At 36.0% G+C, this 18,292-nt stretch overlaps 1 protein-coding gene and 1 long non-coding RNA gene across 2 annotated transcripts; both read left to right on the top strand.

Moving 5' to 3' along the window:
• The first annotated feature begins 4,807 nt into the window (after positions 1–4,807).
• Positions 4,808–5,782, top strand: LOC149381500 (uncharacterized). Its single transcript, XM_089630004.1, has one exon. The coding sequence runs from the start codon at positions 5,149–5,151 to the stop codon at positions 5,530–5,532; it is 384 nt and encodes a 127-aa protein (XP_089486130.1). The 5' UTR covers positions 4,808–5,148; the 3' UTR covers positions 5,533–5,782.
• Positions 5,783–15,482: 9,700 nt separating this feature from the next.
• Positions 15,483–17,992, top strand: LOC149381499 (uncharacterized). Its single transcript, XR_016302039.1, has 2 exons — positions 15,483–16,769; positions 17,415–17,992. It is a non-coding gene; the product is annotated as an uncharacterized LOC149381499 (long non-coding RNA).
• The last annotated feature ends 300 nt before the right edge of the window (positions 17,993–18,292 follow it).

The raw sequence follows: 18,292 nt of genomic DNA, 5'->3' as shown, positions 1-18,292 counted from the left end.
CCTAAGCCGCACAAGAAGCTCCACAGATACTGGTTCATTCCTTTGTAGTAATCACGAACAGAGCCCGGGGATCGGAGCAATTGACGACGTCGGTGAACTTGCAGCTCGACTCCGGCGACATAGCCGCCAGGGATGCGTTGGAAGAAGATGGAGGTGGTGGAAGAAGTGCGGTGATGGAAGAAGATGAGGAAGAATTAGATCTATATATTTTTTTAATTTTTTTTTCTAATGCATTTGGAGATTCAGAAGAGTATTTTAATAATAATAATAATAATAATAAAAGTGAGGGTAAAATAATTACACATAGTGTTTTATATATTTAATAAAGAACATTAGTTTAAGTAACTAAAAAGATCATTATAACCTCAATAGAGAGCTCACGTGCTTAAAACGTGCGAACCTCATGGATGGTAACTGTTAAACTTTAACAGAAGGGGCAAAAGTCAAACAAAATAAGAGTTCGGGGTAGTTTTTGTTGAAAATCCGAGTTGAGGGTGCACTTCGTTATTCGAGTAAGAGTTCAGCGGGGTTTCTTGTAAATTATCCAAAAAAAAAAAATAGGGCCCATTTTTTGTTAAACTAATGGTTAAGCAACTTGCTCTATAGAGCTAATTTGCTAAGCTAAATCAATAGCTAATATACAAAACAATGGTAAGCAAGTAGCTTAGAACTTTTGCTATTTACTAGCAAGTCCCTCCAAATGTTAAGCAAATGATCATTAAAGATGTTCTTATAGGCTTAGTTCATATTAAAAGGGTAGAATATATATATATATATATTAAAAAAAATCTAAAAGACCTGCAATACTTACATCTCACAAATAATACAAAATCTGCAATTTGAAAAGTATTGGTTGGTTAGTTCTGTGAAAAATGATAGCAACAGATTATTAAGTTAATAAATAGTAATTAGTTGTTTGGTTGTGTGATATAAAACGATATATTCCGTTCCGTAGCTCTCTTGATCTTTCTCAAATCATCATGTTCTTCTACGACCACATAATAAAATAAAAATGAATTTTGACGATACAGTACGTGGACCCACTTGCTGACGAGGAAGGCCTAGATGGACAAGCGTCACAAATCAAACCATCCATTGGTGGCCTGCAAGCCCAACCAGTAAAAACGTCACAAATCAAACCACCGAATAATATATATATTTCAATTTTCAATGCAAATATCTTTTTTTTTTTTTTTAAAGAATACAAATATCTTTCTTTATTAATCCAATACTTGTCGTATCTCCAATATGTTTTCATACATTGTAATTATAAGCCATAATTATACACCCCGGAACTTTTAAAAATGATCCGAGAGGACCGAGACTAATCAGCGTCTCAAGAAAATTAAATTGTGATTCTTTATTCAAAATTTAAAATAATATAATGTATAGTTAGTATACATAAGATATACGAAATGTATTTAGAAATATAGAAAATTGTGAATAATGCGTTAATACAGTTTTTTTTTTGTCCACCCGGATGATATTCCTTTTATGCGACGAGCATTCGTCACTCACACGTGATAATAAGTCAAATTAATATGTGACAATTATTATAATAATGTGATCGTAGCTATGATATGACAGCGTTTACTTTTTTGTAATTTTTCAATACATTTAGTTTTTCAATATTATACGTTTGATATTTATTTTAGGGAAAATATAACATTATCCAATGTATTTCATTAAAATGCGAGATTATTCCCCTTAATTATAAAAAATATCATATATCTCCACTAAGTTTAATGACACATACTTCCCTCAAAAATATATTATAAATCGAAAACTACCATTTTCGTTTATGTAAAAAAAAAAATTAAACTTCCCAAAATGCCCTTAATGAAATAATTCTTTATTTTTATTTATATATAAAAAAAATTAAATCAAAATTTTTTTTTATGAAAAGTTAAGGATTTTTGTTTATAAAGAAGTATTGATTTTTTTAAAATAGCAAATAAATATTTATTTTATTAAAGGAATTTTGGAGAGTTTAATTTTTATTTTTGTAAAAAATAAACGAAAATGGTGGTATTTGCAATATAATATATTTTTTTATGAGAGATATTTGTCATTTATATTAAACTAAAGAGTTATGTCTGATATTTCTGAAAACTGAAAAAAAAATCGCGCATTTAGATTAAACAAAAAGGATATCGTTGATATTTTCCCTTTATTTTATTCGATAAAATACTTAAAGTTACTTCTTATATATATATATATATATATATATATATATATATATATATCAATTTAATTACCAATAATTTAATTTATCAAATTGTTTCTAAAAACCCATTTATAAACTGATAGTTATTAATTTGTTCGGATAATTTATCCCACTACTTGAGTTAAGAGATGAAAATCCACATTAAACCCGTTGAATCTATCCCCATTAATCTCCAATAAAAAAAAATCAGAGTTTTAAAATTCTCTTATATTAAATGCATCCCCATTCAACCAAAGTGAATCAACCCCCTCCCTTGATCCTTTGGTATTCAAATAAGTTTTAGGTCTTAAATTTTGTCTTTTGTATTTTTTTAGCAAACCGATCAATAGGTTGTGGTATCATTAAATTGTTTGACATGCCAATGCTCATTTTCGGATGGAAAAATATCCACATTTATTTGGTTTAATCGAAATACGTGATTTATATTTTCATTTTTCAGAAATATCATAGATATTTATTTAGTTTAATATAAATGACATATATCTCCCAAAAAAATATTATATATATATATATATATATATATATATATATATATCAAATACCACCCTTTTCGTTCAATGACATAGATCTCCCACTATTTTCGTTTATTTTTTACACAAAAAAAAGGTTGAACTCCCCAAAATACCCTTAATGAAATAATTTAAAAAAAACAGTAAATAAATATTTATTCTATTAAGAGTATTTGGAGAATTCAAATTATTTTTGTACAAAAATAAACGAAAAGGGTGGTATTTACAATATAACATATTTGTAGTGGAGATATATGCCATTTATATAATATTGAAGGGATATGTCTAGTATTTCTAAAAACTGAGGGTATAAACCGTGCATTTCGATTAAACGGAGGGGATACTGTCAATATTTTCCTTTTTAAGATCAACATTTCAGAACTTAAATAGTTCGACCCATGATCGAACAGTGCGACTGCACGTCGGCCAAAAATAATGTGAGTCTCAATTCTTCCACTCCGTGCTTAAGGCATTTGCTCTAGCTCTCCTCGCGTTCATGAGGAAAAAAGATTAGATAATTTATCGGAGTGCAGAAGTAGTGCCTTTGACGTGCTCTCCGAAACTCAATACTAGTGCGATCGCGTTTTGGATATGAGAGAGTTCTTGTGAGTGAGCCTCGACAAGAATAAATGTGAAAAATGATTTTGGTAGAGTTTCGGATATAGAGAAATGCTTACCTTTTCCTTCACAGATAGGGTGAAGGGGTATTTATAGGGGTGATGGCATGTTGGACACGCTTTGAAAGGGGCCAGCGCACCCATGGCCCGGTGCGCCCTTGCGCGTCAATTTGCCAGCGCGCCAACTGGCAGATATGCTCAAGTGCCGACATGCCAATGGGTTGGATCGTCTATGCAGGGGAAATGAGCCGACGCGTGCTGTTTCGACATGACTAGCACGTTTCTCGTGCCATTTGGATGGTTTATGGGATTTTTGATGACATTTATTGATGTATAAGTCTCGTTTGTTCTCGACAGGAAAATGACGCATAAAAATATAAATTATAAATAAAATAGTTAGATGGACTCTCCACGAATCAACATTCTCTACTAAACGTAGTCGACCACTACATAATAGAGAAATAGTAACTTTATATATTTTACTCGATAAAGTTAAATTGATAACATTAGAAGTTATGCCGTAAATACTATTTTTCATAGCGTTACAAAGTGTTTGATCCCTAATATGAGTTTTAACGCTTAAAAATACAAATCATATATCACATTTAATAAATTGTCATGTAGTGTAACATCACTTTAATTATAAAAGTTATTATTATACTAATTTTGGAAAATAGATATTTGTAAATGTTACCCTAGTCACTCACCTTTATTAGTAATAAGTAATAACAGCAATAGCTGTCAAATACCATTAAGCCTTATAAATAAATAAACATATTATACCACAAAAAAGGGCTGAACTTGAGTGTGAATATGATATATCTATTATGTATTATCTACTATACCATATAATAGTATTCTAAAGCAACACACAAAAGACACGTGACCGTCCATTTACAAAGACCAGGAGTTCATCCAACTGTCCACGTGTAAAAGTCGTTATACATGTCATACTTCAATATTGTTACTGATTTCCAAAATTACTAAAACTCCGAATAAGCTAAAGACAAATTAAAGTTAGGCAGATAAAGTAAATGGTAGATTTTTTTTTTCTTGATTAAATTAGAACTATATTTTAAAAAAGTAAATGGTATATTTAAAGTTAAACCGTAAATTTAAAGTTAAGCCCCCAACCCCCTTATTAATAAATTATAATTAGAAATATATTTTAGTTTGTAAAGACCTAGATGGCTAGATCACACCAAAAAAAAAAAAAAAAAACTAAAGAAATAACCACATTAAAATAATACTATATAATAAATGTAGACATATAAATAACAAAATTTACTTTAATTTTGAGGAAATTTAGTGTTTTTTTTCTGCCCGCACGTATTATTTTAGGAAATATATCACTCATATTATATTTTCATATATATATATATATATATATATATATGTGTGTGTGTGTGTGTGTGTGTGTGTATGTATATATAATGTAGTAAGTGTATTGCTTGGCCTTGGCAAGCTTATCAAACCCTTGTGGCGGCCAAGTATTCGCTCGCTCGCTCACAAACCTACAAAGCCAAGCAAACCAAAAAAAAAAAAAATTAAAATACCCAAAAAAACCAAAAACCCAATAAAGAACAACAACGAAAAACATTATTAAACTACTTGCACAAAGGTACATTGAAGAAGAATTTACACACTTCCAAACTCCTCTTTTCTTTATTTATAAACTCTTCTTTCTCTCATAATATCTACATTTTGGCCCCCCAAAGTCTCTCTCTCTCTCGCTAAGAAGTTTTACAGAGAGAGAAAAAGGTGATCTTGGGTCTTGACCGGCATTTCTGTTCTCATGTCTTTAATGGCTCAAGTGGGTCCGAACGATTCGGCGCTGCTGAGCAGAGCCGAGTCATTCAGCTCTTCTTCTGGGAGGTTTTACTACAATAACAACTATTTCGACCAAAGCTCTAACAATGGTGGTTATGGGTTGATGATAGAGAAGAGACAGCTGTTCCTGAGGAGCTACCAGTTCAGCAGAAAGAAGAGCTTGACCGAGAGACTGAAGAGGTCCTTGGTGAGGGCTAAAAAGGTCATTTGGCTGAGGCTCAAATCTGCTCGTAGACTCAGAAGGTTCACGTGCTTTAGGCTCAGGTGTGGGCTTTCTCACCGGAGAAGAAGGTTTGTCCGTTTGATCAACCACAAAGTTCACAACAACAATTCTTATTGCTTCTGGTAGAAATTACCAGACTGCCCTTCTGATAGAGAGTAACTTCTTTCAATTTTTCTTTTTCTTTTTCTCTTTCTGATTTTGAGTTTAATTTTGTTGTTGTGGAGTTAAAAGGGGTGGTTGATGTTCTCAGACGATGATAAATCTGTTTGATCAGATTCATTAATACATTTAAGTTCGTCATTTGTTACACAGTAGTTGTATCGTTTGTGTATATAATTATATTTAATACAAAATCTTGAATCTGTGTTGATTTGTACAGTTGGTTGTTCACTTCAATATTAGCAATTCCAATATTCCAGTTAGCATTTTGACCGGCCCTAGTAATTTCTATGAAATAGTGGTTTCATTCAATATGTATTTTTATTTCTTCTTTTAATTGAGTTTAAGTTTTAACTTTAATACAAAATTGCAAATAATTTCTGAATATTTCTGATTGTGGTGTTTGGTCTAATATTTTTTTTAGCACTTTAATCTCTAAAATAATAGTTTTAGAGCTTTTTTTTTTTTTTTGGAAAAAATGATTTATTTAAAAAATTCAACACATAAACAACTAAAAACATGTATACGAACCAAAAATATCTTGTTTTCAAATTTAAAATATCAAGAAACTCCAATCGCGCTCTAATAATTAAAAATTTTTTTTTTAACTTTTTTTAATTTGCGACTTAGGGTCAAAATATTATTGTTATTTTTTGTAATTGGCTTTGTAATATGCTTTAAGTTGTTTGTGTTGAGTTTTAAATTAAAATTCATTTTAAAAAGAACTGAAATGTTACAAAATTAATTGAATAAAGACCAAAATAAACTAAGAAATTAAGAGACTAAATTAACACCTAAAAATTTGTGGATTATTTGCAGCAAAAAGGCTAACTTATTAGTTCTGTACTTGTAATGAAATTAATACCTTTCTGAAAAAAAAAGCTTTGGTATCACTATTTCTGTCCTATAAAAAACTCATTAATAAGAGAAACCAAAATATCATTATGTCATTTGTCATACGGTGGTTGTGAGTGTGAAATATGTGGTATCTGCAAAAAGTTGATTATATATTGAGTGTCGTTTCTTATATTGTTGTTAGCGAAAATGTTGTTCTTCTGATCGAATGATTATGTTCCAGTTATCACAATAGACTGAATAGGCCGTGTGAAGCACAAAAAATTAGAACACAGAAAAAAAGTAGTATAATACTATGAGTTTTATGACTTTTATCCCACTATGGAAGAATTATTACTGTGACTGCATAAAAGTACTACAAAAATTTTACACTTTGCACAAACTGCGAAGTCTTTTTTTCTCTTAATCACCCCTTTCAAAAGCACATGAAACCTCGAGAGAGACTAATTCCTAAAATAAAGTATCGGCGTTACCAAAAAATAAAAAGTTTGAACAGAATAAAAAAAATAAAAAATAAAAAATAAAAAAGTGGACTAGTCATTTTTTTGGCCCACAATCCTTTACCCATATATTAGTTTTTCACTTCGCATGCTTGACTGTGGCTGTGTACGTTTTTTTCTTCCTGTTTAAAAAGGGTAAAAAAAAAATTATTCGGACTAAAACTACGACTTTATCGTCCAAGTCACTATTCAAAAATACATATTTGATGGTTTATTTTTTATTTTTTTATATTTTCACACGCATTACATTTTCTCTTCACGGATATGTTCAGTTTTTCTGGTTGGTGCTTCTTTTTCAAGTTTCTCTAACTTAGAACAGTTTTCGTGAAAATGCAAAAGAAATTTAGTTGCGTGTGAGAGTTCTTATATTAATGCGAGTCACGACTAACTAATGTATACCTCTACCTTTTCATTGGCGTGTTTCACAATTAGTCAATTATAGTTTATTAATTTAATTACGTTATTGTCATGATAAATTATCTACTGGAAATTTGTACGTGACCTGATAATAATTGATATCTAATTATAGCAGTAGATAACATTAATACTATTGTTTAATTTAAAAATCGTCTCTATCCTAAAATGAATCAAACTAATAATACATGTTTGTTTAATAATGTTACACTTTATCAACGAGTCAAGCTAGGTGTTCTAAATTCTAATAACTAGACTGTATGATTTCTAATTAAGTTTCTCTCCATTTACTTAATTAGTCTATTTCTCTGAGATTAATCTTATCAGAAGTTTTTAAAGCTGTCCATTTGAAACATTAATATATAAAAATAAAGCCATGTAATGTTATGTCGTTTATTACCTTTTTTTTTCTTCTTCTTCCATTCCATTTTTGTTTGACCTTAAAAAGTAGATATCATCTTGTCATCTTATTACTCATATTATAGAGGAAGCTATACATATATATATATATATATATATATATATATATATATATATATATATATTATGTGTGTTGTCTTGTTGCGGAATCAAATTCTGATGCATCAAGCAAAGCATCTTTAAACCTTCTTTTTTCTTTATTTCCCTTTTCTTTTTCATCTTTTGCTCCAAAAAGTAAGCATCTTTTAGTTTCTTTTTTTCCAATGTTTTTTTTATTCTGATGATTATTGTTATTATTGTTGAAATTGCCATTAGTTTATTGAATATCAAAGCTCAACATCAAGGAGAGCAGACGTGGAACTTTATTGGGATCATTATATTTGTGTGAAAAACAATTTCTACACTTAAACTCATTAATAAAGGAGTTTTTTTTTTTTTTTTTTTTTTTTTTTTTTTTTGCATTAAAAGACATAAATTCTTCGCTTGCTAATAATTTTATTCATATAGTAAAAGCTACTAATTTTGATCTGGGATAAGAAAGTGTAGGTTAAGTTAATAAATGTCTTTTTTTTTCTTTATCAAACAACGTGTGTTGTTCTTGAATTATACAGAGATGAAATATATAGATGGGTATCCAAAATTGAACGTGGATTCTTGTACCTTGTAAAATGGTCAAAATTCGTGATCTAAGCAACACATAAATTAACGGTAGCAAACACTTATATCAGCTATGAAAGCTTATATGATTATTTGTTTACTAAAAATTGGATCTAGAAGCCCACTACGCGTTGATAATAATATTAAAATGAACCAAAATAATGCAATAAATCAGTAAACCTGTGATAAAAAATATTGACACGGCACGACCGTACTACATCGGGTAGGTTTTGACCACAATCCTCAAAACACACACACGTATATTATTATGTTAAAAAAAATAACCTAAGGTCAATTTCTTAGGGTTTGCCAATTTTCCCATCTAACGCACACACAAAGACAACGCGGAAAAAAAACTAATTAAATAATTAGTCCCAAGATAGTATAACTGTGATTTTGACTTTTAAACTTAATATGCATCACATTTCCCTTTAGGTTTGCAAAATCTCAATGTCTTGTTTTTGTTTTTTTAGCATTTCTTGTTAGTAGTGAAAGATCAGGTTTTTAGTAGTATTCTGCAGTGAAATCTGTAAGAATCTTGAGGACCAAGTTTTAGATGAACAATGCGTTATTTGTGATGAAATATTAGATGATAACAAATTATTTTTATCATCATTATTATTCATTTTGAAGGTTAAATTTGAGGGGAACCGGGATAAGTCTGATTTTTGTTCATCGCTGTCAAGAGGATAAGTTTGTAATAATTTTCAAAAATTGAAGAAAAATATAATATATTCTCGAAACTAAGTTAATAAAATTCAAACACGAAGATCTAGAATCATAAACATCCTTGCGGGAAAGTGATAATAAGAAATTCATGGAATTCTTATTCCTAATAAGCCAATATGCTCTCTATTTCTCTCTCACACACAAATAGCGGTGATTTAAATTCCAGATTAAAATTATACAAAGTGGAAGACCATGTCCTCATGAGTTAAATTCTATCGATTACACGAATAAGAGTATTGAACTAATTTGGGTAATCAAATTCAAACCCTTCAGAAATACCATATAACAATTAATTAATAAATTGTATCTTTATGTTATCGAATCTCAGGGACATGGTCTAATCATGAGAATAGTATTTTTTTTTTCTTGGTGACGGACCCAAATTTACATTGATTTGTTACTTGGTCGACGTCAAATCCATAATTTATCTACACGAAGAGGCCATAGAGATACTTATACAACACTTTATATTTAACAACCTTACAATCAGTGGCGGAGCTAGGAATTGAATTCAGGGGGGATAAAAAAAAAAATTAAACAAAATTAAAGATACATAATATATAATAAAAATATCCAATTCGATACAATTATTACATATTTCCACGACGGGTTTTTAATTTATCAAAACGATCTATAATGACTTCATTATCAATACAATCAAAAATTTCTTTCTCAACATAAATAATTAAACTGTCGTTCAACAACTGATCTCCAATACGATTGCGTAACTTGGTCTTCACGAGATGCATTCCAGAATCTTGAAATCTTGAAATCTTGATGGGTTGAATTTTCTAGGTTTCGTTCCAAAAAGAGTTTTTGAAAAATCATGATTGTGTGGTTGGCAATGACCTTTTAGCTTATACCTTCTACGTACGTCATCAACACCAAATGATTAGAGAAAAAAAAATTCATTTGGGACTTTCATCAAACACATAGTATGCATTAAAAGATTAGAGAACTCTAATAATAAAAATACAAAATGAGCAATGCACATATGAATCATATATTAAACATTTACCTTGTTAATGATAAACAAGAAATGAGAAGAGTTGAAATGAGAAACTAGAAGAAAAAAAAATGTATGGTTGTTATTTGAAGTTTTTTTTAACATTAAAGATGAAAGAAGACTTGTTAATCAATATTTTTTTTGGAGTTTTCTCTTAAAAACGCTGCTGTTTGTATTAGAAAAAATAAAAAACAAATTTTCGTCCAACCTGGGATTCAAACTTGGGACACTGCCAACATTTCCCTTAAGCCTTGACCATTTGAGCTGCAACAGCTTTGTGACATTATTAGTGTACCTATTATATTTATTAATATGCATTATTTAATTTTTTTAATAATTATAATTAAGCCTATTAATTTTTTTTTTGTCCCGAGCCAGTGGGGACCCGTGCACCCGCTGGTCCCCACGTAGCTCCGCCCCTGCTTACAATTAATTATAAGATTCACAATTGCAATTTTTTAGGGGTTTGCAAAATTATCAATAATCATATATTTGAGTTTGACCAGATAACTTGCTTTTTAACTGCTAATCCAGTTTTAAACTTGAACGGACATGTCTCAAAAAATTTGATCCGGTTTAATTTATTTTCTGGAATGACAAGTGATAGCGTAGAGCGAGGCCCCGCGTTAGGCATGCTCTTGAATCATATGTATCTGCATTCTGCATTCTTATGTGTTTGTTTGCACGTCACATGGCATTAGTCGTTTTACTTTATAGATAGACTCCCACTTACTGAGTCAATCGACTCATAGTTTTATGACCCTTGGTAATGTAGATAAGGGAAAAGCTGGTAAGCGGGAAACGAGATTGAAGACCGAGACCGAGCGCGTATTGCCTTGACCTATGGGCTATGGGGTTTCTTAATCGGGGGTTAGTGTCTTCTGTTAAAACGTTCCGGAACATATTTGTATAGGAGTCGCTATAAGACTCTAAGTTATAAAAGCGAAAAATTTCCCCGAATTTTCGCAAACTATTTTATTATGTTTAATTTATGTGTTTATATTATGAGTTATGTACAGATTTGAGTTGATCAGTCGCGGTTCGTGGGCGAGCTATCGCTTGCGGGTCGTGACAGATTTTGTGGTATCAGAGCCCCAGGTTTAGCCGTTTCTGTAGACTTGGGATACGTGTTCTCGGTATAGGTCGCGAGTATGCCATGTGATAGAGTTGTGCTTAGAGTCGACCTATCTAGAGATAGGTTCGACATGATGCAGGATGAGTTGCTAGGAGTTAGATCTCTCCTCCCCGATGAGATTCGTCTGTACCGCGATGCGATCACGTGAATTCCTTTGACCGCAAGTACGTTCAGTGTCGTGAGAGGCACCATCACTTAGGGGCCGGTGGATCGGTCTGACTTGTGAGTGGATGAATGTCATCTCGACGTTTCACTGCTCCAGTACGAATATCGCGATGACCCCTCCTTATTGGCCAACGTTGAGTTGATGGACTCGTTTCACCGCTGACGGTATTATCAGCCGAGATTGTGAGATGTTCCAGAAGGTGATTCAATACACGTTGGGGCCAGGAGAGGGGGACGAGTGGGAGGAGCAACTTACGAATTCTACCGGCTCGGGATTGAATCGGTTGTCCGATATGGAGACCGACTTGTCCAAGAAATTGTGGATCGGTGTCCGATGTGCTCGAGGATAGACTCCAGCGAGGTATCGAGTATTGGGAGCTATGTGTAGAGCTCCAACATCTGACGCTGGATGGTCCCTTGTTCGCTGTCTTGCGAATGCAGATTGAATTACTCGTCGTGACGCGATGTGGTATATGAGTACCTTACCCCCGATGATTGTTTTTCCGGTGGTTGTTCCGCATGATGACGAGAAGGTTGACTGTGACGAGGGAGATTTCGAGGAGGATCCCGTTGAGCCTTCGGACGACCCAGCTGCGTAGACGTTTGCTTGTCAACCACGAGAGTGGTTGCTTTGTGTGTGTAACGAGAGAACTAGCATTTTGTGCTTAAGTCTCGTTTGACTAGGCCTTGAGAGGCTAGTCCAGGTGGGTTATGCATTCTCGATGATGTGACTTGGATTTTAACCATGCCATCTTCCATGTGTAGAGTTGAGTAGGCATGGGGCCTAGACAAGACCCGTCTAATGCCGAGAATGTTACAGCGGCGGATCTCACGGAGATCAGACGCATGCTGGAGAGACAAGGTGCCGACGCAACCCCAGAGAGATGAGATGAATCGGAGGTTCGCGCAGCAGCTAGAAGAGCATAACCACACGATCGCGGAACTCAACAAGGTTGAACGCGCTGTCTCAACAGCACCCAACGCCTCCAATTCCTGGAAAACGACGTGAGAATCCACATCCAGTGCATGTGGATCCTCTTGAAGAGCTCAACCTCCTGATTCCTGACGTCGACCCTTCAGTGGGCAAGCCTGTGTACGAGAGATTTTGTAAGCAAAAAAAAAAAAAAAAAAAAAAAACCTCCGGCGTTTGGAGGCAATGTTGATCCAGCTGCATTTGGGAATTGGATCAAGAAGATGCAGCGGATCCTCAACTTTATGTAGCTATCTAATACAGAGTGAGTGGCTTGCGTCATAATCAGCTGGAAGATGAGGCTAGGGGCTGATGAGAGGTGATGGCATCGTCTGAGGATGTCCACTCGATGACATGGATCCATGGGAAGTACTTGAGTGAAGCTAACTTGTCGGACAAGGTACGTGAGCTTGTGAGCCTATGACAAGGTTCAATGTCAGTATCAGAATATACGACAAAGTTCGACACGTTAGCGAGGTTCGCTTCTTCCCTAGTCCCTACTGATCAGGCTAGGAAGATGAAGTACATGCATGGGCTCAACGTGGATATCGTGAGCCAAGTGGATAGCGGCGATGATGGACCTCGCTCTTACGCCAACGCCGTGCAAAGAGCTTTGCAGATTGCTGGTTGGGACGAGGGTGATCGGACTCCTGCACCAGAACCAACTGCTGCAACACCTTCTAAAGCTGCTGGCCCTAAGCATAGTGAATCAAGGAAAAGATTCAGAACCCAATCGAGATGGGAGAGTCGGCCGCAGCAAAGAGACGGAATGAGGTCCCAGCAAGGCTCGAGTTATTGACCTCATGTAAGTTTTGGAAACTGATCACTGTCGGTGAACCATACCAAAAGCCGAAAAGATAGCGGACGGTCAGGGCCGCCTAGTAAGAAGCTTATGACCTCTGGAAGCAATCAGTCGCCCATGTGCCGAAGGTGTGGCAGATCGCACGAGGGAGAGTGTTATGCTCGTGCGCTGGTGTGTTTCAGATGCGGGAAATAGGGTCATCTGTCTCGGGTATGTGAGAATCCAGAAGTAAAGACCCCTGCACCCAAAGAGCGCCGAAAGCTAATGCCAGAGTCTTTTCCATCCGTGAAGATGAAGTATGAGCAGCGTCGTCCACCGCTGTCACAAGTCAGATTTTCGTGGATTCCTTCTCTACATAGGCATTGATAGGTGCAGGAGCCACGCATTCATTCATCACATCCAGAAAGTCTGACCAGTTGGGTGAGCATCAGAAGGAAGTCTCGTACCCGTTTGTTACGGCTACGCCTTCTGGAGAAAAGTACCGGTCGTTATGCTGGTATAGAGATGTGCCCATCCGAGTTCATGATTGGATAATGGAAGCACACTTGATAGCATTGGAAATGGTGGACTATGACGTAATCCTTGGAATGGATTGGTTGAGTATGCACCGTGCAATCATAGGGCCGAGGGAAATCAGTTCTGTTCCAGAACCCAGAACTTGGACCGCTGCAGTTCCAAGGTTCCTCTTAGAAATCGAGTTTTCCGATCGTATCGGCGCTGAAGGCCGTGAAGATGATGCTTTAGGGATGTGCTGGTTACCTTGCAAGTGTGGCAGATGTCACGAAGACAATCAAGCCACAGCCGTAGGGGATTCCAGTTGCTAGAGATTTCCTTAATATTTTCCCTGAAGATCTTCCAAGTCTACCTCCTAATTGAGAAGTTGAATTCAACACAGAGAGCTCATTCTAGGTATAGCTCTGATATCGAAAGCTCCATATCGTATGGCTTTGGCAGAATTGAAGGAACTCAAGAGGCAGCTACAAGAGTTGCTTGACAAAGGGTTCATACGACCGAGCCATTCACCTTGGGGAGCGCATGTCTTGTTCGTGAAAAGGCTGATGGTTCATCACGGCAAGGTATTAACTACCGTGGGTTGAACAAAGTAATGATCGAGAACAAGTATCCGTTGCCATGGATCGCAGATCTTTTTGATCAACTGTCAGGAGCGACAGTGTTCTCGAAGATTGACTTGCGTTCGGGATACCATCAGCTGAAGGATTACGAAACCCAATATCCTACACATAATCTAGAACTTGCTGCAGTAGTGTTTGGAGTCAAGATATGACGACACTACCTGTACGGAGTCCATTGAGACATCTATACAGACCACAAAACGGTAAACAGGGTGACTTCAAGTTGGATGAGAACGAGATTTTAAGGTGCAACGGAAGAGTTTGTGTGCCTTCCAACGAGGAAGTCAGGAAGCAGTTAATGGAAGAAGCTCACAGGACACCATATTCGGTACATCCAGGCGTGACAAAGATGTATCAAGACTTGAGAAAGGTGTATTGGTGGCCAGGAATGAAGAAAGACATAGATGAGTTTGTCCAAAAGTGCCTAACTTGTCAACAAGTTAAGGCAGAACATAAGAAACCAGCTGTAATGCTGCAACCACTAGAGATTCCACAGTGGAAGTGGGAGCAGATAACGATGGATTTTGTGTCAGGATTGCCAAAAACCACAACTGGACACGACTCAGTATGGGTAATTGTTGACAGATTGACCAGATTAGCTCATTTCCTGCCCATCAAAATCACTCACATCGTGTATAAGCTCGCTGAATTCTACATAAAAGAGATTGTACGTCTCCATGAGGTTCCTAGCTCGATTGTTTCTGACCGTGATGCTCGCTTCACATCCAGGTTTTGGAAGAGATTTCAAGAGAACCTGGGGACTCGCCTAAAGTTTAGTACTGTTTTTCACCTGCAAACCGATGGTCAAAGTGAACGAACGATCCAAGTGTTGGAAGACATGCTCCGAGCTTGTGTTTTAGACTTACAGGGCTCGTGAAGTCGTTATCTTCCGCTAGTTAAGCTCTCATACAACAACAGCTATCAGGCGACAATTGGGCGTCGTATGAAGCTTTGAATGGGCGGAAGTGTCGCTCTCCAGTTCACTGGGATGAAGCTGGTGAGAGCACGTTTATTGGACCTGAAATGCTAAGGCAGACCATAGAAGCGGTTAAGAAAATCCAAGCTCGAATGAAAACGTCCCAGACCTATCGGAAAAACTACGCTGACGGGCGTATGAGGCCTTTAGAGTTTGAAGCAGGGAATAAAGTTTTTCTAATGATCTCACCCATGCGAGGATGTATGAGGTTTGGGAAGAAGGAAAAGCTCAGTCCGAAGTATGTTGGACCTTTTGAGGTTCTTGAGCGTGTAGGCAAGACAGCTTACCGCCGTCCATGTCCAACCTTCATGATGTGTTTCACGTGTCCATGCTACGGAAGTACGTGTCTGACCCTTCGCATGTTCTACAAGAGCAAGAGGTTGAAATCTCTCCTGAAGTCAGATATAAAGAGCCAGCCGTTGCGATTCTTGATCGCAAGGATAAAGTTTTAAGGAAGAAAACCATCCCTTTGGTCAAGGTTTTGTGGAAGAGGCATGTTGTAGGAAAAGCTACCTGGGAGCTCGAGAGTGAGATGCAAAAGAAGTACCCTGCTCTGTTTTAAGTTTCGAGGACGAAACTCTTTTAAGGGGGTAGGGATTGTAAAGGATAACTTTTGAATCTCGCCGTTTGTAATTTACGTTGAATAAACGAGCTTCCGTTTGTTACAATTAAATTAATGAGTGAATGATGGACGTATAAGTTTATCGAGTTAATTTAAATTATTTTAAGGTAATGGAAAATCTCGGAATAAATAAAGGATTTATCGAGTTCGCCTCGAATAATAAATTATTTTCCGAGGATATATGTCGGAATTTAATTTAAGAAATAAATTCTCAAGGACAAGAATTATTTCCGAGAAACCTTGAATATATTTAAATTAATCGAGAACGAAGGAGAAAATTCTCGGTTTGAATCATATAATTATAATCCGTTTGGTTATGGATTTAATTAAATAATTATATGATAAGGACTTAGTTGTAACAATTTTTCTGGACCCATTTGAAACAAAAAGGAGAAAAAAGGGTTGGATTGTAAATAGAAGGATAAGTTTAGCATTGCCAACTCATCACTTATCCTCATCTATTGCCTTCCTCATTAAGTCTCTCCAGCCGAGCAAGACAAAACCCACCAGCCCAAAAAGAGAAGACCACACGCAGGAAAGAAAAAAAAAAGAAAAGAGAAGAAAGAAAGGAAAAGAGAAAGAAGAAGAAGATGACCGAGAGGGAGAGAGAGAGATATCGGGGGAGAGAGAGAAGCCGAGAGAGAGAGCGAGTGAGCGACGGAGATGGAGTCCGAGCTCCGCGCGCGCGCGCCACTAGCCAAGAAGAGCCGCCGCCGTTGAGCCGCCGTGGTCGCCGACCGAGAAAGGACGCCGGAGAAAAGAAAACGCCGGGGAAGGCGTGGTGACTCGCCAAGGAAGCTTAATCTCGCGTTTGGAAGTGGTAATTTCTTCTCCTTGGTTGGATTGAAATCTAGGGTTCTTGGAGAATTTGGGGTTTTTGATTTCGGGTTGGAATTTGTGGTTTTGGCTGTGGTTAGATGATGTTGGGGTTTGATTTGTGACGTTGATGATTTGAATTGAAAGTTTAAACTCGTTTTCTTGTGTGGTTTGATTTTGGACGAAATATGAGAGTAAACGGACGTGGACAGTCCGATATACTCTGATATTATTTTTGTTAGTATTTTTCCTTGAAAGTAGACGTTATGGGCTTTCTAAAATGACCAAGAACGTAATAATCCGTGGAGTATTGAAAGAGTTATGAATTTTTGAAATCTGGTATTCAAAGCTGTGAAATGTGAATTTCCAGAACAGCGACCGGAAATTTCGGATAGTTTTTCAGATAGCTATGATTCTTGAAATTGGTCTTATAATATGTTTTCAGAAAGCTACGGAAGTTGTCTTTCTCATGGAATTGGAATCGATTGATTTGAGTTTGTGTAGCTAAAGTTATGATTCAAATTTCAGTCGCTGTCTGAATAATACGAGCCGAATGGTCGGGCCGTGAATTTTGTGACGTGACTCTGAGATTGTTTTGCTGGAATTGATTTTGAATTAATGCTTGAGTTGTGATGATCGTTAATTTCAGGAATTCGTTTGGTTAAGGCTGGCCGTGTGCGTGTGATTTGTGGGCCGTGTGTTACTTGGCCGTGCGACTTGTTTTGGCTGCGTAATTCTGAATTGTTTGTGTATTGTTCGACCCGCAGCGTGGTTGTAGAAGATCGAGAGTCAGCGAACGAGTATCGGCACTTTCCAACTCGATGAGGCTGGTGAAAGACGAGGAAGAAGAAATTGGTATATAAACTCGTGATTTTATGTTCGATCGTCACGTGTCTAGTGCACTATCGTAGAGTTTATGACTTTGGTGTTCGCCGTTGTGCTCATATTTTAATTTCGGTTTATCGTTCGTATATAATTTGGAAACCCCGGACTCATTCGAAAAAGGGTTAAACTGGATAGTGTTAAAGTTGCGATTTTCACGTTGTAGAGATATACTCGTATTATAAGTCTGGAATCTGTGTAAAGTCGATAAATTCCTTATATGTCTGTAATTGCTTGGTTAAGGAATTTATTTTGTGTATCGTGTTTTACGATACGAGACTTTCAGATTCTCGATCGGGGAACCAAATTATATTAATAAATGATAAGTTAAGTTATTGAGCACAACCTGGAATTCAGTTCCTCTACCGTTGCGAGTCGGAGTTTCTTCAATGATCCGTTGTTTAGCAAGTATGATAACGTATCTTACTCCGCTCAGACCTTTGCAGGTTGTTCCTCTGTTAGCTTTGGTAGTCACGCGAAGGAAAGCGTTGAGACCAACAAGCAGCAAGAGTTGGAGATAGAGGTAAGTGTGGAGATATAAGTCAACTACTTACCAAGGGAATAACCCTGTTTGTTTGTGCATTTATTTGTTAGTAAACAAGAGTAGGTAAAAGCCCTAAAATGAATAAACTTGAAAGTTAAGGC

Source organism: Urtica dioica, chromosome 11, assembly GCF_054948205.1.
Source record: "Urtica dioica subsp. dioica isolate 48M chromosome 11, U.dioica_male_clone48M_v1_H2, whole genome shotgun sequence".
Classification (NCBI taxonomy): domain Eukaryota; kingdom Viridiplantae; phylum Streptophyta; class Magnoliopsida; order Rosales; family Urticaceae; genus Urtica; species Urtica dioica.
Note: the sequence above shows the minus strand (reverse complement) of the source record. Positions and strands in the feature narration are given on the sequence as shown.